Source organism: Salvelinus namaycush, unplaced genomic scaffold (genome assembly GCF_016432855.1).
Source record: "Salvelinus namaycush isolate Seneca unplaced genomic scaffold, SaNama_1.0 Scaffold43, whole genome shotgun sequence".
Lineage (NCBI taxonomy): Eukaryota > Metazoa > Chordata > Actinopteri > Salmoniformes > Salmonidae > Salvelinus > Salvelinus namaycush.
This window is the reverse complement of record NW_024061120.1, coordinates 64,059-85,216: the sequence shown is the minus strand read 5'-3', so window position 1 is coordinate 85,216 and position 21,158 is coordinate 64,059. Positions and strand designations below refer to the sequence as shown.

The 21,158-nt window shown below is 44.4% G+C and overlaps 1 protein-coding gene across 1 annotated transcript in view; it reads right to left on the bottom strand.

Moving 5' to 3' along the window:
- Nucleotides 1-21,158, bottom strand: part of LOC120041279 (visual system homeobox 2-like) — a 44,207-nt gene that overhangs the window by 2,282 nt on the left and 20,767 nt on the right. The window contains exon 7 of the mRNA XM_038986212.1: nt 2,284-2,367. Coding sequence (XP_038842140.1) covers nt 2,284-2,367 — 84 coding nt within the window. The remainder of the gene's footprint in view (nt 1-2,283; nt 2,368-21,158) is intronic.

Here is a 21,158-nt window from a genome sequence, read left to right as displayed (position 1 = left end):
GCATGGTAGCAACACATGAAAACAGCATGGTAGCAACACAACACAGCATGGTAGCAACACATGACACAGCATGGTAGCAGCACATGACACAGCATGGTAGCAGCACATGACACAGCATGGTAGCAACACATGACACAGCATGGTAGCAACACATGACACAGCATGGTAGCAACACATAACACAGCATGGTAGCAACACATAACACAGCATGGTAGCAGCACATGACACAGCATGGTAGCAACACATAACACAGCATGGTAGCAGCACATGACACAGCATGGTAGCATCACATGACACAGCATGGTAGCAACACAGCATGGTAGCAACAGCATGGTAGCAACACAGCATGGTAGCAACACATGACACAGCATGGTAGCAACACATGACACAGCATGGTAGCAACACATGACACAGCATGGTAGCAACACATGACACAGCATGGTAGCAACACATAACACAGCATGGTAGCTGAAGTGATGAGAGCTTAGCTGTGTGCTTCTTGTCAGTAACAACCACATCAACTTTAAGGGACATGGGCAGCTGTGAGGAGGAGGGTTTATTCTCCAGGTCTTTAACTGTTTTCCAGAACTTCATGTGGTTAGACCCACAGAGAGAGAGAGCACGTATTTATCATTTGCCTGAACGATAGCCAGTCAGCTTGAGTATGCGTGTGCCGAGCCTTTCGCCAAATGCAATTCTTGAGGTGGAGTAACTCTGCCAGATAACTGTCGAACCAGGGTCTGAACCTGTTTTTAATTCTAATTTTCTTTATGGGGGTGTGTTTGTTAACAATACCCCTGAAAATATTAAAAAAGAAGGTCCAAGCGTCTTCGACAGAGGGGGTCAAGCTGATTCTATACCATCTTACAGAGGCCAGTTCATGAAGGAAGGCTTGCTCATTAAAGTTTTCTAGCAAGCGTCAATGACAAATCAGGACAGGTCGTTTCACTGAGCAGCCATTACGAACACAGGCTGTAAAACAGTGATCACTAAGGTCATTACAGAAAACACCAGACTGATACCTATCAGGATTATTTGTGAGGATAACATCGAGGAGAGTAGCCTTTTCTGGGTGTTTGGAGTCATACCTTGTGGGATTGGTGATAATCTGAGAAAGATTTAGGGAGTCCCATTGCTTTAGGGCTTGGTCAGGTGGTTTAAGCATGTCCCAGTTTAGGTCACCTAGCAGGACAAATTCAGACTTAGTGTAAGGGGCCAGGAGAGAGCTTAAGGGAAGTAGGGTACAGGCCGGTGCTGATGGAGGACGATAGCACCCAGCAACAGTCAACAAAGAGCTATTTGAAAGTTTAATACTTAAAACCTGCAAATCAAATTGTTTGGGGACAGACTTGGTGGAGACAACCGAGCACTGAAGGTGATCCTTGGTAAAGAGTGCCACTCCACCACCTTTTTGGAATATCTGTCTTGCCGAAAAAGGTTAGAACCAGAAAGGTTAACATCAGTATTCAAAACACTCTTCCTTAACCACGTCTCAGTAATGACCAACACATCTGGATTGGAGCTGTGAACCCACACTTTCAATTGATCCAGACAGGGGGAGACAACCAGGGCAGACGGTGAACAGATCGCCAGGTGGAATCCAAGCAGCAGTGCAGCAGGCAACGGGAGTTGGTGTCACACCCACTTGGGAGAAGCTTTTTTTTCTGGATGCAGATTACTTGAATAAAATGCTTCAAGGTCTCTGGATCTGGGTGTGGTAGCCTCCCATTTGTTGTGCTCAATGGGACTAGCGACGTTGCTAATTTAGCTAAAGATTCTACAGGATGAGCATTGATAAATGTGACCAGCGGTCGGGAAATCTAGTAATAAAGTGGCTGTAGATATTCAGAAAAACGTGTTTTACCGAAGAGAATGGCACTGAAGCAGTTATTCTATGTGTTTGCCCGAGTAGTTAGCTGAAATTCACGACGAATGTGTTTAACACTTTCTTTGCTGCTATCATTCATTTCCCAGTCATTTTTTCTTGCATCGCTTATTCCTTTGTTTTAGAGTTCTTCCGCAATTATGCAAAAGTGTTATGGGATGTTAGTGACTTTACCTTGGTGACTTTTTTTTTTTTTAATAGTTAACTAGGCAAGTCGGTTAAGAACAAATTCTTATTTATAATTACGGCCAAACCCAGACGACGCTGGGCCAATTGTACGCCGCCCTATGGGACTCCCAATCCCGGCCGGATGTGATGCAGCCTGGATTCAAACCAGGGACTGTAGTGACGCCTCTTGCTTTTAGACCGCTGCACCACTCTGGGTTAACTATAACAACCTTGTTCTTGGTGCTCTGAAAGTGGACCAGCCAGCGCGGAACCACGATGAAGGTGGTGAACGTGAAGAGGAAGACCAGCGACACCTTGGAATAGATGGGGGAGGTTAATCACAGGATCAATCTGAAGGAGTGCATAGACAATTTTTTTTTAAATGAATCAACCAAAAGCAATGTCATTCTCTTGTTCCGCGGGACCTCCTGTCAGTGTAGATGGTCTGTTCTCCATATTTACCCAGACTGCATAGGATGATCACCACCACGCTGGGCAGGACTGAGGAAGGGGACATGGGGGTGAATAAAAGGGTGAGTAGAGGTTATCGAAGAAAAATTAAAAGTCAAAGTGATGTTACTTGTAATTTACTCAAGTAAAAGTAACCGGTCCTGGGGACCCCAATGGATTCCCGTTTTGGATTTTGCTCTAGCTATACAGCTGATTTAAATGCCACGCCCCTGGACGTTCGTTTCTTCTCCGCAATGAGTCTGGATCTTAGTACCTCCCCGACTCTTCACCAAATGTGAACACATTTGGGCTGTCTGGTCTGGAAACCAATAGGTTGGGTCAGAGCCAGAACACACGTGCGGCAAAGCGGCTTTTTGAAAACGTGTCATTGGTTTTGTTACTCTGATTGGTTAGAGACGATCCAATCGCGGATGACTTTTTTTTTTACAACACCCCTCGTGCTCGTCACTAAAAACAACTTGAATGATAAGCAGTCTCGGACTAACGTAACGAACGACAGAGCAGCGGAAGAATTTAGTGTGAGTCGTCAGGATACCCCTTGTGGTTTCCCCAGGACTGAGGAGTTTGAGAAACGCTGGGTTAGTAGGTCACTGCTACATGTGGAGGCAGGCTGGCGTCAGGATCTCTTCCAATATACTTTTTCTGTTCTTGGTCCTCAATTCCTCCCAAAGCGCATTGAATGAGAGGATCCGAGGCCCTGACCTCTTCCTCCAATGGGATTTGAGGGTAATTGAGGATACAAGGACGGAGGAAAGCAAGGATTTGACAGCTGGTAATTTGGTATTTTTAAAAATATTTTATTAGGATCCCCATTAGCTGTTGTAAAAGCAGCAGCTACTCTTCCTGGGGTCCACACAAAACACAACACATAATACAGAACATCAATAGACAAGAACAGCTCAAAGACAGAACTACATACATGTTTTAAAAAGGCACACGTAGCATACATATCAATACATACACACAAACTATCTAGGTCAAATAGGGGAGAGGCGTTGTGAGGTGTTGCTTTATCTGTTTTTTGAAACCAGGTTTGCTGTTTATTTGAACAATATGAGATGGAAGGAAGTTCCATGCAATTAGGGTTCTATATAATACTGTACGCTTTCTTGAATTTAGTAATGTTTTCATCCTACAGCTTTGTTGGCCAATATGGTAATGGGAGAGCGGAGCTACCTACCTTAGCAGAAGGTGGTGATGGGGAGGAAGAGGCGAAGCGAGAGGGATAACTGGGCCTATTTACCAGCAGGTGGCGTTTTTCTGATATTTTTTTCGTTAACAAAAAATGTAATGGCTTATTTGCTAAGTGTGGCTCATTTGATCGAATAGAAGTTTCATAATGATTAGGTTATGAGTGTACTTAATATAAGTAGGACACGTGACATCCCGGAGATTTTGAGAAAAAACACGGAGTTGTGACTGGTCGTCACTAGTTACCACAGCCACAAAGTCATAAACGCCTATTTCTACAATTTCTCTTCTTAAAATGTGATTTTAAACCTTACCTTAACCACACTGCTAATCCTATGTCTAACCCTAACCTTAAATTAAGACCAAAAGGCAAATGTTTGTTATCATGATTTTCTTTTAATGATATAGACAATTTTGACTTTGTGAGAGTTGTTCACATGCGTATCTGCCCTCTCATTGGCTAGAATGGTCCCACCTGATCTTCGCCCTTCCCGCTACAGTATCTGGTCAATATAACGGAACTTCAGAGGTGACCAGTACGATAATTACAGTGGGTGGAGATACGTACCTACTTAGCATGTTACCTAACCTGAACCCTTTTAGCTAACCTATCACCTAAACTTAACCCTTTAACCTAACTCCTAAACTTAACCCTTTAACCTAACTCCTAAACTTAACCCTAACACCTAGCTAGATGGAATTCATAACATATAATACGTATTGTAATTCGTAACATATCATACGGAATGGGTGATGGACATTCACAAATTAATACATACCATACAAAACGTAACATATCATACTAAACTGAACTAAAATATGAACGCAACATGTGAAGTGCTGGTGCCATGTTTCATGAGCTGAAATAAAAGATCCCAGAAATGTTCCATATGCACAAAAAAACTATTTCTCTGAAATTTTGTGCACAAATTTGTTTACATCCCTGTTAGTGAGCATTTCTCCTTTGCCAAGATAATCCATCCACCTGACAGGTGTGGCATATCAAGAAGCTGATTAAACATCATGATCATTACACAGGTGCACCTTGTGCTGGGGAAAATAAAAGGCCACTCTAAAATGAGCAGTTTTGTCACACAACACAATGCCACATATGTCTCAAGTTGAGGGAGCGTGCAATTGGCAACTGTTGCCAGAGAATGTAGTGATAATTTCTCTACCATAAGCCGCCTCCAACATTGTTTTAGAGAAGTTGGCAGTACGTCCAACCGCTCTCACAACCACAGACCACGTGTAACCACGCCATTCCAGGACCTCCACATCCGGCTTCTTCACCTGCGGGAATGTCTGGGACCAGCCACCCGGACAGCTGCTGAAACTGAGGAATATTTCTGTCTGTATTAAAGCCTTTTTGTGGGGAAAAACTCATTCTTATTGGCTGGGCCTGGCTCCTCCTGCCCAATCATGTGAAATCCATAGATAAGGGCCTAATGAATATATTTAAATTGACTGATTTCCTTATACCGTAGGAACTGTAACTCAGTAAAATAGTTGAAATGGTTTCATATTGCGTTTATATTTTTGTTCAGAATAAATGGAGTGTCTCAGATTTACTTACAGAATAATACGAAATGCTCTGAGACCAGGTTGAATGAGAAGGAAACACGCCAATGAGCCATCCATCCTGAACAGCTCCCTAATGTAGGCGTATAGGCCAACATTGCTGTTCTGCAGAATAAACGAGTTGTGCATTCCACCTGTTCACCACATTCAGCAGCATTTAGGTCATGTGATGCGCAACAAATCACCTGCACATTAAGAGTGGATGTCTTTTCTGTTCACATAGTAGTTTTGGTTGCCATATACAGTACCAGTCAAAGGTTTGGACAAACCTACTCATTCCAGTTTTTTATTTTTTTACTATCTCCTACAATGTAGAAAAATCATCAAAACTATGAAATAACACACATGGAATCATGTATTAACTTTAAAAAAGTGTTAAACAAATCCAAATATATTTTATATTTGAGATTCTTCAAAGTAGTCACCCTTTGCCTTAATGACAGCGTTGCACACTCTTGGCATTCTCTCAACCAGCTTCATGAGGTAGTCACCTGGAATGCATTTCAATTAACAGGTGTATCTTGTTAAATGTGAATTTGTGGAATTTCTTTCCTTCTTAATGCGTTTGAGCCTATCAGTTGTGTTGTGTCAAGGTAGGGGTGGTATACAGAAGATAGCCCAATTTGGTAAAAGATCAAATCCATATTATGGCAAGAACAGCTCAAATAAGCAAAGAGAAATGACAGTCCATCATTATTTTAAGACATGAAGGTCAGTCTATGCGGAAAATAACTTTGGAAGTTTTTTCAAGTGCAGTTGCAAAAACCATCAAGCGCTATGATGAAACTGGCTCTCATGAGGACCGCCACAGGAAAGGAAGACCCAGAGTTACCTCTGCTGCATAGGATATGTTCATTAGATTTAACAGCCTCAGAAATTGCAGCCCAAATAAATGCTTCACAGAGTTCAAGTAACAGACACATCTCAACATCAATTGTTCAGAGGAGACTGCGTGAATCAAGCCTTCGTGGTCAAATTGCTGCAAAGAAACCACTACTAGAAGAAGAGACTTGCTTGGGCCAAGAAACATGAGCAATGGACATTAGACCGGTGGAAATCTGTCCCTTGGTCTGATGAGTCCAAATTTGCGATTTTTGGTTCCAACCGCTGTGTCTTCGTGAACGGATGATCTCTGCATATGTGGTTCCCACCGTGAAGCATGGAGGAGGAGGTGTGATGGTGTGGGGGTGCTTTGCTGGTGACACTGTCAGTGATCTATTTAGAATTCAAGGCACCCTTAACCAGCAAGGCTACCACGGCATTCTGCAGCGATACACCTTCCATCTGGTTTGCGCTTAGTCCACTATCATTTGTTTTTCAACAGGACAATGACCCAACACCTCTCCAGGCTGTGTAAGGGCTATTTCACCAAGAAGGAGAGTGATGGAGTGCTGCATCAGATGACCTGGCCTCCACAATCCCCCAACCTCAAACAAATTTAGATGGTTTGGGATTAGTCAGACCACAGATTGAAGGAAAACATCCAACAAGTGCTCAGCATATGTGGGAACTCCTTCAAGACTGTTGGAAAAGCATTCCAGGTGAAGCTGGTTGAGAGAATGCCAAGAGTGCGCAAAGGTGTCATCAAGGCAAAGGGTGGCTACTTTGAAGAATCTCAAATATAAAATATATATTTTGATTTGTTTAACACTTTTTTGGGTACCTCAGGATTCCATATGTGTTATTTCATAGTTTTGACATCTTCACTATTATTCTACAATGTAGAAAATTGTAAAAAATAAAATAAAAACCTTGTATGAGCAGGTGTGTCCAAACTTTCTCATCAGTAAGGTACAGTAGTCCAGGGGAGCTCAGTGTTCTCAGTAAGGTACAGTAGTACAGGGGAGCTCAGTGTTCTCAGTAAGGTACAGTAGTACAGGGGAGCTCAGTGTTCTCAGTAAGGTACAGTAGTCCAGGGGAGCTCAGTGTTCTCATCAGTAAGGTACAGTAGTCCAGGGGAGCTCAGTGTTCTCAGTAAGGTACAGTAGTCCAGGGGAGCTCAGTGTTCTCAGTAAGGTACAGTAGTTCAGGGGAGCTCAGTGTTCTCAGTAAGGTACAGTAGTCCAGGGGAGCTCAGTGTTCTCAGTAAGGTACAGTAGTTCAGGGGAGCTCAGTGTTCTCAGTAAGGTACAGTAGTCCAGGGAGCTCAGTGTTCTCATCAGTAAGGTACAGTAGTCCAGGGGAGCTCAGTGTTCTCAGTAAGGTACAGTAGTCCAGGGGAGCTCAGTGTTCTCAGTAAGGTACAGTAGTCCAGGGGAGCTCAGTGTTCTCATCAGTAAGGTACAGTAGTCCAGGGGAGCTCAGTGTTCTCATCAGTAAGGTACAGTAGTTCAGGGGAGCTCAGTGTTCTCATCAGTAAGGTACAGTAGTTCAGGGAGCTCAGTGTTCTCAGTAAGGTACAGTAGTCCAGGGGAGCTCAGTGTTCTCATCAGTAAGGTACAGTAGTCCAGGGGAGCTCAGTGTTCTCATCAGTAAGGTACAGTAGTCCAGGGAGCTCAGTGTTCTCATCAGTAAGGTACAGTAGTCCAGGGGAGCTCAGTGTTCTCATCAGTAAGGTACAGTAGTTCAGGGGAGCTCAGTGTTCTCATCAGTAAGGTACAGTAGTCCAGGGGAGCTCAGTGTTCTCATCAGTAAGGTACAGTAGTCCAGGGGAGCTCAGTGTTCTCAGTAAGGTACAGTAGTCCAGGGAGCTCAGTGTTCTCATCAGTAAGGTACAGTAGTCCAGGGGAGCTCAGTGTTCTCATCAGTAAGGTACAGTAGTTCAGGGGAGCTCAGTGTTCTCATCAGTAAGGTACAGTAGTCCAGGGGAGCTCAGTGTTCTCATCAGTAAGGTACAGTAGTCCAGGGGAGCTCAGTGTTCTCAGTAAGGTACAGTAGTCCAGGGGAGCTCAGTGTTCTCATCAGTAAGGTACAGTAGTCCAGGGAGCTCAGTGTTCTCATCAGTAAGGTACAGTAGTCCAGGGGAGCTCAGTGTTCTCAGTAAGGTACAGTAGTCCAGGGGAGCTCAGTGTTCTCAGTAAGGTACAGTAGTCCAGGGGAGCTCAGTGTTCTCAGTAAGGTACAGTAGTCCAGGGGAGCTCAGTGTTCTCAGTAAGGTACAGTAGTCCAGGGGAGCTCAGTGTTCTCAGTAAGGTACAGTAGTCCAGGGGAGCTCAGTGTTCTCAGTAAGGTACAGTAGTACAGGGGAGCTCAGTGTTCTCATCAGTAAGGTACAGTAGTACAGGGGAGCTCAGTGTTCTCATCAGTAAGGTACAGTAGTCCAGGGGAGCTCTCCAACCTTTCCTTGTTACAGTTCATGCCCTGATTATTGTCATTACCCCCTCTTTCCCCTGGGTGGCAGTATATACCAACTACTTTAGTTTGACAAGGTTATCTACCCGAGATGGTGGACACATCTCATTCCAAAATCATGGGCATTAATATGGAGTTGGTTCTCCCCCCTTTGCTGCTATAACAGCCTCCACTCTTCTGGGAAGGCTTTCCACTAGATGTTGGGACATTGCTGCGGGGACTTGCTTCCATTCAGCCACAACAGCATTAGTGAGGTCGGGCGCTGATGTTGGGCGATTAGGCCTGACTCGCAGGTCTTGCTCAGAATCGTCTAGAATGTCATTGTATGCTGTAGCATTAAGATTTCCCTTCACTGGAACTAAGGGGCCTAGCCCGAACCATGAAAAACAATGGCCCCAGACCATTGTTCCTCCTCCACCAAACTTTACAGTTGGCACTATGCATTCGGGCACGTAGCGTTCTCCTGGCATCCACCAAACCCAGATTCGTCCGTCGGACTGCCAGATGGGGAAGCGTGATTCCTCACTCCAGAGAACGCGTTTCCAATGCTCCAGAGTCCAATGGTGGCGAGCTTTACATCACTTTAGCCGACACTTGGCATAGCGCTTGGTGATCTTAGGCTTGTGTGCGGCTGCTCGGCAATGGAAACCCATTTCATGAAGCTCCTGACAAAAAGTTATTGTGCTGACATTGTTTCAGAGGCAGTTTGGAACTCGGTAGTGAGTGTTGCAACCGAGGACAGACTATTTTAATGACAGGAATATCATAATATTTTTCAGGTAGGGGTAGACAGGTACAGTGCCTTGCAAAAGTATTTTGCTATTTTGTTGCATTACAACCTGTAATTTAAATTGATTTTTATTTGGATTTCATGTAATGGATATACACAAAATTGTCCAAATTGGTGAAGTGAAATGTATTTTTTTTGTATAATTCAAAAACGTTAAAAAAAAATATTTAAAAACGGAAAAGTGGTGCGTGTATATGTATTCATCCCCTTTGCTATGAAGATCTGGTGCCACCAATTACCTTCAGAAGTCACATAATTGGTTAAATAAAGTCCACCTGTGTGCAATCTAAGTGTCACATGATCTGTCACATGATCTCAGTATATATACACCTGTTCTGAAAGGCCCCAGAGTCTGCAACACCACTAAGCAAGGGGCACCACCCAGCAAGCAGCACTATGAAGACCAAGGAGCTCTCCAAACACCTCAGGGACAAAGTTGTGGAGAAGTACAGATCAGGGTTGGGTTATTAAAAAATATCAGAAACTATTAACATCACATGGAGTACCATTAAATCCATTATGAAAAAAATGGAAAGAATATGGCACCACAACAAACCTGCCAAGAGAGGGCTGCCCACCAAAACTCATGGACCAGGCAAGGAGAGTATTAATCAGAGAGGCAACAAAGAGACCAAAGATAACCCTGAAGGCGCTGCAAAGCTCCACAGCGGAGATTGGAGTATCTGTCCATAGGACCACTTTAAGCCGTACACTCCACAGAGCTGGGCTTTATGGAAGTGGCCATAAAAAATAAGCGAACCTGTTTGGTGTTCCCCAAAAGGCATGTGGGAGACTCCCCAAACATATGGAAGAAGGTACTCTGGTCAGATGAGACTAAAACAAAGCTTTTTGGCCATCAAGGAAAACGCTATGTCTAGCGCAAACCCAACACCTCTCATCACCCCGAGAACACCATCCCCATAGTGAAGCATGGTGGTGGCAGCATCATGCTGTGGGATGTTTTTCATTGGCAGGGACTGGGAAAGTGGTCAGAATTGAAGGAATGACTGATGGCACTAAATACAGGGAAATTCTTGAGGGAAACCTGTTTCAGTCTTCCAGAGATTTGAGACTGGGACGGAGGTTCACCTTCCAGCAGGACAATAACCCTAAGCATACTGATAAAGCAACACTTGAGTGGTTTAATGGGAAACATTTAAATGTCTTGGAATGGCCTAGTCAAAGCCCAGACCTCAATCCTATTGAGAATCTGTGGTATGACTTAAAGATTGCTGTACACCAGCAGAACCCATCCAACATGAAGGAGCTGGAGCAGTTTTGCCTTGAAGAATGGGCAGAAATCCCAGTGGTTAGATGTGCCAAGCTTATAGAGACATACACCAAGAGACTTGCAGCTGTAAATGCTGCAAAAGGTGGCTCTACAAAGTATTGACTTTGGGGGGGTGAATAGTTATGCACAATCAAGTTTTCAGTTTTGCTGTCTTATTTCTTGTTTGTTTCACAATAAAACACATTTTGCATCTTCAAAGTGGTAGGCATGTTGTGTAAATCAAATGATACAAACCCCCCAAAAATCCATTTTAATTCCAGGTTGTAAGGCAACAAAATAGGAAACATTCCAAGGGGGGTGAATACTTTCGCAAGCCACTGTACATATGGGATGAGTAAAGTAAAATATGTAAACATTATTAAAGTGGCCAATGGTTTCAAGTCTATGTATATAGGGCAGCAGCCTCTAAGGTGCTAGTGATGGCTATTTAACAGTCTAATGGCCTTGAGATAGAAGCTGTTTTTCAGTCTCTCGGTCCCAGCTTTGATGCACCGGTACAGACCTCACCTTCTGGATGATAGCGGGTGAACAGGCAGTGGCTCGGGTGGTTGTTGTCCTTGATGATCTTTTCGGCCTTTCTGTGACATCGGGTGCTGTAGGTGTCCTGGAGGGCAAGTAGTTTGCCCCCGGTGATGCGTTGGTCAGACCGCACCACCCTCTGGAGAGCCCTGCGGTTGCAGGCGGTGCAGTTACCGTACCAGGCGGTGATACATCCCGACAGGATGCTTTCAATTGTGCATCTGTAAATGTTTGTGAGGGTTTTAGGTGCCAAGCCACATTTCTTCAGCCTCCTGAGGTTGAAGAGGCACTGTTGCGCATTCTTCACCACACTGTCTGTGTGGGTAGACCATTTCAGTTTGTCAGTGATGTGTACGCCGAGCTTTCCACCTTCTCCATTGCGGTCGCGTCGATAGGGGGGTGCTCCCTCTGCTGTTTCCTGAAGTCCACGATCAGCTCCTTTGTTTTGTTGAGAGGTTATTTTCCTGGCACCACACTCCCAGGGCCCTCACCTCCTCCCTGTAGGCTGTCTCGTCATTGTTGGTAATCAGGCCTACTACCGTTGTGCCGTCTGCAAACTTGATGATTGAGTTGGAGACGTGCATGACGTGTACAGGAGGGGGCTGAGCACGCACCCTTATGGGGCCCCTGTGTTGAGGATCAGCGAAGTGGAGGTGTTGATTCCTACTTTCACCACCTGGGGGTGGCCCGTAAGGAAGTCCAGGACCCAGTTGCACAGGGCGGAGTTCAGACCCAGAGCCCCGAGCTTAAGGATGAGCTTGGAGGGTACTATGGTGTTGAATGCTGAGCTATAGTCAATGAACAGCATTCTGACATAGGTATTCCTCATGTCCAGATAGGATAGGTCAGTGTGCAGTGTGATGGTGATTGCATCATCTGTGTACCTATTTAGGCGGTAAGCAAATTGAAGTGGGTCTAGGGTGACAGGTAAGGTAGAGGTGATATGATCCTTGACTAGTCTCTCAATGTCACGCCCTGACCTGAGATATCTGTTTTCTTTATATTTTGGTTAGGTCAGGGTGTGACTAGGGTGGGTACGTTAGTTTTTGTATTGTCTAGGGTTTTTGTAGATCTAGGGGTTTTGTAAGTCTAGGTAATTATAGGTCTATGGTGGCCTGATATGGTTCCCAATCTGAGGCAGCTGTTTATCGTTGTCTCTGATTGGGGATCATATTTAGGTTGCCATTTTGCCTTTGGTGTTTGTGGGTTCTTGTCTATGTGAAGTTGCCTGTTCAGCACTCTTTGTATAGCTTCACGTTTTGTTCAGTGTTCATTCTTATAATAAAGAAGAATGTACGCATACCACGCTGCGCCTTGGTCTCCTCCTTTTGACGGCCGTGACACTCAAAGCACTTCATGATGGCAGAAGTGAGTGCTACGGACCGATAGTCATTTAGTTCAGTTACCTTTACTTTCTTGGGAACAGGAACAATGGTGGACATCTTGAAGCATGTGGGGACAGCAGACTGGGATAGGGAGAGATTGAATATGTCCGTAAACACTCCAGTCAGCTGGAAATTAGAGAAGCTTTCATTAAAGAAAACCCCCCTAAGTTCTATTAATTAGATATATAGCTCTGAAGCCACGATACGGCAGAGGTTGAAATGCCATCACATATACGTTTTCTCAACAACAGGTTATGGTCAATAATTTCAAAGGCTGCACTGAAATCTAACAGTTCAGCTCCCACAATCTTTTTATTATCAATTTGTGTCAGTGCAGTACATGTTGAGGACCCTTTTCACCTGCTAAAAGTCTGTTGTTAATTTGTTTACAGAAAAATAGCATTGTATTTGGTCAAACAGTTTGCTAAGAGCTGGCAGCAAGCTGATAGCTCTGCTGTTAGAACCAGTAAAGGCCGCTTTACCACTCTTGGGTAGCGGAATGACTTTGGCTTCCCACCAGGCCTGAGGACAAAGACTTTCCTCTAGGCTCAGATTAAAGTCATGACAGACAGGAGTGGCTATAGGAGTCAGCTACCATCCTCTGTAGCTTTCCATCTAAATTGTCAGTGCCAGGAGGTTTGTCTTTATTGATCGATAACAATAATTTTTCCACCACTCCCACATTAACTTTACAAAATTCAAACGTGCAATGCTTTTCTTTCATTGTTAGTTGTTTTACGATGGCTCACTGTTCATCGTTGGCATTTCCTGCCTAGGTTTTCCCACTTTGCCAATGAAGTAATCATTCAAATAATTAGCAACCTCAAATGTGTTTGTGATGAATAAGCCATCTGATTCGATGAAAGATGGAGTTGAATTTGTCTTTTTGCCCATAATTTAATGTAATGTCCTGCAATGTTTTTTTCCATCATTCTTCATGTCATTGATCTTGGCTTCATAATACAGTTTCTTTTTCTTTTTGTTGAGTTTAGTCACATCATTTCTCAATTTGCAGTAAGTCAGCCAGTCAGATATGTAGCCAGACTTATTAGCCACTCCTTTTGCCTGCATCTCTTTCAACCATCCATGGAGCCTTAACAGTTCTAACAGTCAGTTTCTTAACAGGTGCATGTTTATCAATAATTGGAAGAAGCAATTTCATAAATTCATCAAGTGCAGCGTCTGGATGCTCCTTATTAATCACATCAGACCAACAAATATTTTTAACATCGTCCACATAAGAGTCACAGCCAAATCTTTTTCTTATACACTATTTTAGGCCCAGCTGTTGGAACTTTGGCCTTCCTGGATATAGCCACTATATTGAGATCATTGCATCCAATGGGTACGGATACAGCTTTACAACAGAGTTCTATAGCATTAGTAAAAATGAGATCGATACATGTGGATGATCTTGTTCCTGTAGTGTTTGTAAACACCCTGGTAGGTTGATTAATAACCTGAACCAGATTACAGGCACTGGTTACAGTGAGAAGCTTCCTCTTGAGTGGACAGCTTGATGAAAACCAGTCAATATTCAGGTCCCCCAAGAAAGTAGACCTCTCTGTTTACATCACATACACTATCAAGCATTTCACACACATATTATTTAGATACTGACTGTTAGCACTTGGTGGCCTATAGCAACACCCCAAAAGAAAAGGCTTTAGATGTGCCAAGTGAACCTGCAACCACAACACTTCAATAACACTTGACATAAGATCTTCTCTAAGAATTACAGGGATATGGCTCTAAATGTATACTGCAACACCTCCCCCATAAGCATTACAGGGATATGGCTCTAAATGTATACTGCAACACCTCCCCCATAAGCATTCCTGTCTCTTCTATAGATGAAATATCCTTGTATTGATAATGATGTATCAACAAATGAATTATCTAAGTGAGTCTCATAAATGGCTAATATATGAATGTTATCAAGTTATTGATTTCATTAACCTTATTACTAAGGCTACATTAATATCGGCTATTTTCCTGGTGAACCTCCAACTTTCCTGATGTCAATCACCCTCTCCTTTGATGTCGTAGGCGTAGTACAGGGTCCGTTTGTAAGTGTATCATAATACATACATAGTACATGGGACGGCAGCGTAGCCTAGTCGTTAGAGCATTGGGCTTGTAACCGAAAGGTTGCTAGATTGAATCCCCCGAGCTGACAAAGTAAAAAATCTGTCGTTCTGCCCCCTGAACAAGGCAGTTAACCCACTATTCCCCGGTAGGCCGTCATTGTAAATAAGAATTTGTCCTTAAAATGACTTGCCTAGTTAAATAAAGGTCAAATAAAAGGTTATAAAAACATGTACATATTGCTGTGTGCATTTTGATTTAATAAAGCTGATTCTAGACACCACACTGTTGAACTTGGTAACAAGACTAATATAGCACTGGTTTTAACAGCCTGGGTGTCAGGATTTGGCCAGGATTGTTCAGGTTTTGGTCACTAGATGCCCCCATTGTGCTTTTTTGACCCTTTTGTTTTTCCCTTGTTCTAGTTATTATTTGCACCTGTGCCTCATTTCCCTTGAATGTATTTAAACCCTTAGTGTTCCTCAGTTCTTTGCTCTGTGTTTGAATGTTAGCACTCTGCCCCAGCCATGCTGTGAACATTTGTTTCTCCAGTTGGATTTTCTTGAGGTACTCTGGTTTTGTTCTTGTTTATTTTTGTTTATTCTTTTGAGGTTTGTTTTTTCCCTGCTGTTCTTACCACTTTGTGGATTTTCCTTGTGTCTTGGAGGATATACATTTTTTCTCTTGGATTTACTTTTGACGTTGTGGATTTATATTTTTGCCTGAAGATCTTTTCCTTTTTTTCTTTATTAAATCACCGTCTCAAGTACTGCTGTGTCTGCCTCATCTTCTGGGTTCTGCCGACTATTAGTGACTCAGTTTACTAAGTGACTGTTTCTCACACCGGAGACCCGAGTTCGTAACCGGGTCCTGACACTGGGTGGGTGTGTTGGTTTGCTATATTGTACCTGGGTAAGGTGAATCTCTGGTGGTGGTTGTGGATGATGCGGGCCATACCAGGCCAGGCCTGGGAGACACACAGAGCTCCAGTAGAATCACTAGAGCTCAGCACTAGTAATTAATTACACAAACAACACTTATATAAGGCAGAGCACATCGTCTACTTGAATAGATGATGCAGTAACAATGCTGTATGTAGAAGAGGGAATTGGGATATCAGACTGCTTCCAAACAGACCGGTTAGTTGTGAAGCCCCAACAACAAATGCCCGTCTGGTTAGAGATTGTTGTGGAGAGGGACAGACGGAGGGAGAGAAAAACAGGGAGAGGGATAGAGAGACAGAGAGTGAGAGAAAGAGAGGAGGGAGAGAGAAAGAGGCAGAGAGAGAAAGTGAAAGCCAGAGACATAGAGAGAGAGAGAGAGAGAGAGGGGGGGGGAGAAAGAGAGAGCGAGGAGAAGAGGGAGAGAGAGAAAGTGAAAGCCAGAGACATAGAGAGAGAGAGAGAGAGAGAGGGGGGGGGGGGGGGGGGGGGAGAAAGAGAGCCCAGAGAAAGAGATCAGCTCAGAGACCACTCCAACTGTCTGACCAATCTGTGCATTTCAAGAGCAGCTGAAGCAACCAAGGCCACACGGCCACTCTGTGGGTGACAGATTTGTAATGGGGGCAGTTGACATGCGAGTGGATGCGGGTATCAAAAGTGACACAGCTGGTGCTTCCTTGTAATCATCTCCCTCCCGTCATGATGTGTCCCCAACTGGTCCTTCCCGGCCATCGCCACAGTTGCTGCCTGAGTATCCAGCAGCGCCAGCCTGATCCCATGCCCGGGAACGATCTCCGCTTCCTGGGTCCGACGGCGCGGGAGTGATGCAGATTCCACCGGCCTCTGGAGGACTTGGGAATAACGTGGGAATAACGTGGGAATAACGTGGGAATGAGAGATTGTTTTGATCGACTGCTTTTCTAACGAATCTAAGGACCTTTTTGAATATTTGAAAAGTGCGTCCAAGCTTCCTTCCTTCACTGATCGGCAATGACTGAAAAGGTGAATGCCTTTCGAAGTATGTGAACAGGGTTTAAAATGTGTCCACGCCATATTTTTTGCCACCCCTGAACAGATCCCCAAACAAAAAGCCACATACAGACTAGAAAACATAAGATACAGTGCATTCTGAAAGTATTCAGAGACCTTTTTCCACATTTTGTTAAGTTACAGTTGTTGGGTATTAACTTTTAAACTTGAAATATGAAATATCCTTATTCATGTCATCATACTAGAACTGAGGGTATGGAAATCTACTGAGTGAGAGAGGGGAATGCAGAAAGCCTTATTCTAAAATGGATTAAATTGTTTTTTTCCTCATCAATCTACACACAATACCCCATAAGGACAAAGCAAAAAAAGGTTTCTTATAAATATACTGAAATCACGTTTACATAAGTATTAAAACCCTTTACTTAGTACTTTGTTGAAGCACATTTGGCAGCGATTACAGCCTCGAGTCTTATTGGGTATGACGCTACAAGCTTGGCACACCTGTATTTGGGGAGTTTCTCCCATTCTTCTCTGCAGATGCTCTCAAAATCAAATCAAAATTGTCACATGTGCCGAATACAACAGGTGTAGACCTTAGAGTGAAATGCTTACTTACAAGACCTTAACCAACAATGCAGTTTTAGGAAAATAGCCCTAAAAAAGTATGAGATGAGAATAACAAATACTTAAAGAGCAGCAGTAAATAGCAATAGCGGGGCGATATACAGGGGGTACCAGTACAGAGTCAGTGTGGAGGCTATATACAGGGGGTACCAGTACAGAGTCAATGTGGAGGCTATATACAGGGGGTACCGGTACAGACTCAATGTGGAGGCTATATACAGGGGGTACCGGTACAGAGTCAGTGTGGAGGCTATATACAGGGGGTACCGGTACAGAGTCAATGTGGAGGCTATATACAGGGGGTACCGGTATAGAGTCAATGTGGAGGCTATATACAGGGGGTACCGGTACAGAGTCAATGTGGAGGCTATATACAGGGTATTATGGTACAGAGTCAATGTGGAGGCTATATACAGGGTATTATGGTACAGAGTCAATGTGGAGGCTATATACAGGGTATTACGGTACAGAGTCAATGTGGAGGCTATATACAGGGTATTATGGTACAGAGTCAATGTGGAGGCTATATACAGGGGGTACCGGTACAGAGTCAGTGTGGAGGCTATATACAGGGGGTACCGGTACAGAGTCAATGTGGAGGCTATATACAGGGGGTACCGGTACAGAGTCAATGTGGAGGCTATATACAGGGGGTACCGGTACAGAGTCAATGTGGAGGCTATATACAGGGGGTACCGGTACAGAGTCAATGTGGAGGCTATATACAGGGGGTACCGGTACAGAGTCAATGTGGAGGCTATATACAGGGGATACCGGTACAGAGTCAATGTGGAGGCTATATACAGGGGGTACCGGTACAGAGTCAATGTGGAGGCTATATACAGGGGGTACCGGTACAGAGTCAATGTGGAGGCTATATACAGGGGATACCGGTACAGAGTCAATGTGGAGGCTATATACAGGGGGTACCGGTACAGAGTCAATGTGGAGGCTATATACAGTGGGGTACCGGTACAGAGTCAATGTGGAGGCTATATACAGGGGGTACCGATACAAAGTCAATGTGGAGGCTATATACAGGGGGTACCGGTACAGAGTCAATGTGGAGGCTATATACAGGGGGTACCGGTACAGAGTCAATGTGGAGGCTATATACAGGGGGTACCGGTACAGAGTCAATGTGGAGGCTATATACAGGGGGTACCGGTACAGAATCAATGTGGAGGCTATATACAGGGGGTACCGGTACAGAGTCAATGTGGAGGCTATATACAGGGGGTACCGGTACAGAGTCAGTGTGGAGGCTATATACAGGGGGTACCGGTACAGAGTCAGTGTGGAGGCTATATACAGGGGGTACCGGTACAGAGTCAATGTGGAGGCTATATACAGGGGGTACCGGTATAGAGTCAATGTGGAGGCTATATACAGGGGGTACCGGTACAGAGTCAATGTGGAGGCTATATACAGGGTATTATGGTACAGAGTCAATGTGGAGGCTATATACAGGGTATTATGGTACAGAGTCAATGTGGAGGCTATATACAGGGTATTACGGTACAGAGTCAATGTGGAGGCTATATACAGGGTATTATGGTACAGAGTCAATGTGGAGGCTATATACAGGGGGTACCGGTACAGAGTCAGTGTGGAGGCTATATACAGGGGGTACTGGTACAGAGTCAATGTGGAGGCTATATACAGGGGGTACCGGTACAGAGTCAATGTGGAGGCTATATACAGGGGGTACCGGTACAGAGTCAATGTGGAGGCTATATACAGGGGGTACCGGTACAGAGTCAATGTGGAGGCTATATACAGGGGGTACCGGTACAGAGTCAATGTGGAGGCTATATACAGGGGATACCGGTACAGAGTCAATGTGGAGGCTATATACAGGGGGTACCGGTACAGAGTCAATGTGGAGGCTATATACAGGGGGTACCGGTACAGAGTCAATGTGGAGGCTATATACAGGGGATACCGGTACAGAGTCAATGTGGAGGCTATATACAGGGGGTACCGGTACAGAGTCAATGTGGAGGCTATATACAGTGGGGTACCGGTACAGAGTCAATGTGGAGGCTATATACAGGGGGTACCGATACAAAGTCAATGTGGAGGCTATATACAGGGGGTACCGGTACAGAGTCAATGTGGAGGCTATATACAGGGGGTACCGGTACAGAGTCAATGTGGAGGCTATATACAGGGGGTACCGGTACAGAGTCAATGTGGAGGCTATATACAGGGGGTACCGGTACAGAGTCAATGTGGAGGCTATATACAGGGGGTACCGGTACAGAGTCAATGTGGAGGCTATATACAGGGGGTACCGGTACAGAGTCAGTGTGGAGGCTATATACAGGGGGTACCGGTACAGAGTCAATGTGGAGGCTATATACAGGGGGTACCGGTACAGAGTCAGTGTGGAGGCTATATACAGGGGGTACCGGTACAGAGTCAATGTGGAGGCTATATACAGGGGGTACCGGTACAGAGTCAATGTGGAGGCTATATACAGGGGGTACCGGTACAGAGTCAATGTGGAGGCTATATACAGGGGATACCGGTACAGAGTCAACATGTGGGAGCACCGGTGTCGAGGTCATTGAGGTAATATGTACATGTAGGTAGAGTTATTAAAGTGACTACGCATAGATAATAACAGAGAGTAGCAGCAGTGTTGAAGAGAAAATCCCAGAAACCCAAGACCCACTTCATCAGACCAGAGAATCTTGTTTCTCATGGTCTGAGAGTCTTTAGGTGCCTTTTGGAAAACTCCAAGCGGGCTGTCATGTGCCTTTTACTGAGGAGTGGCTTCCGTCTGGCCACTCTACCATTAAGGCCTGATTGGTCGAGTGCTTCAGAGATGGTTGTCCCCCTGGAAGGTTCTCCCATCTCCACAAAGGAACTCTAGAGCTCTGTCAGAGTGACCATCGGTTTGGCCAGGCGGCCAACTCTTGGAAGAGTCTTGGTAGTTCCATTTAAGAATGATGGAGGCCATTGTGTTCATGGGGACCTTCAGTGCTGCAGAAATGTTTTGGTACCCTTCCCCAGATCTGTGCCTTGACACATTCCTGTCTCAGAGCTCTACGGATATTCCTTCGACCTCATGGCTTGGTTTTTGCTCTGACATGCACTGTCAACTGTGGGACCTTATATAGACAGGTGTATGCCTTTATAAATCATGTCCAATCAGTTGAATTTACCACAGTTGGACTCCAATCAAGTTGTAGAAACATCTCAAGGATGATCAATGGAAACAGGATGCACCTGAGCTCCATTTTGAGTCTCATAGCAAAAGGTGTGAATACTTATGTAAATTAGGTATCTGTTTATTTTTTATAAAAGTGCAACAATTTCTAAAAACCTGTTTTCGCTTTGTCATTATGGGATATTGTGTGTAGATTGCTGAGGATTTTTTTATTTAATCCATTTTAGAATAAGGCTGTAATGTTACAAAATGTGGAAAAAGTCAAGGGGGTCTGAATACTTTCTGAAGGCACCATATAAGATGAGGAGGGCGTGCGTCATGCCGGTTCCTGCTCGACTTTTTTAATGGCTATTTTCGCGTTAATTATTACTTTGTTTGCTCAATGTTCAATAATTTCATACGACCGACAAACACTTCTGGATCATGAATCAGAAGCTACGAATATCACATTCCCTCCTTTGTTCCTTGCACAGCGTGGCTTACCTGTTGCTCCTGACCGAGCAGGATGACTGAAGGCAACGCCAACGACGAAGAAGAGGAAGGAAAATGGGGGGGCTGAAAAGACGGGCTACACTGCCTCCTCTTCCTAGTATCCTGATGACTGATGTCCAATCACTGGAACAGAAACGTTGTGAACTCAGAGCAAGGCTTCAATCGCAGAGGGACATCAGGGAATGCAACCTCTTTGTTTTTACAGAGGCATGGCGTACACTCGACTCTGCTATTCAACCAGAACGTTTTTTTTCCATTTTCCGTATGGAT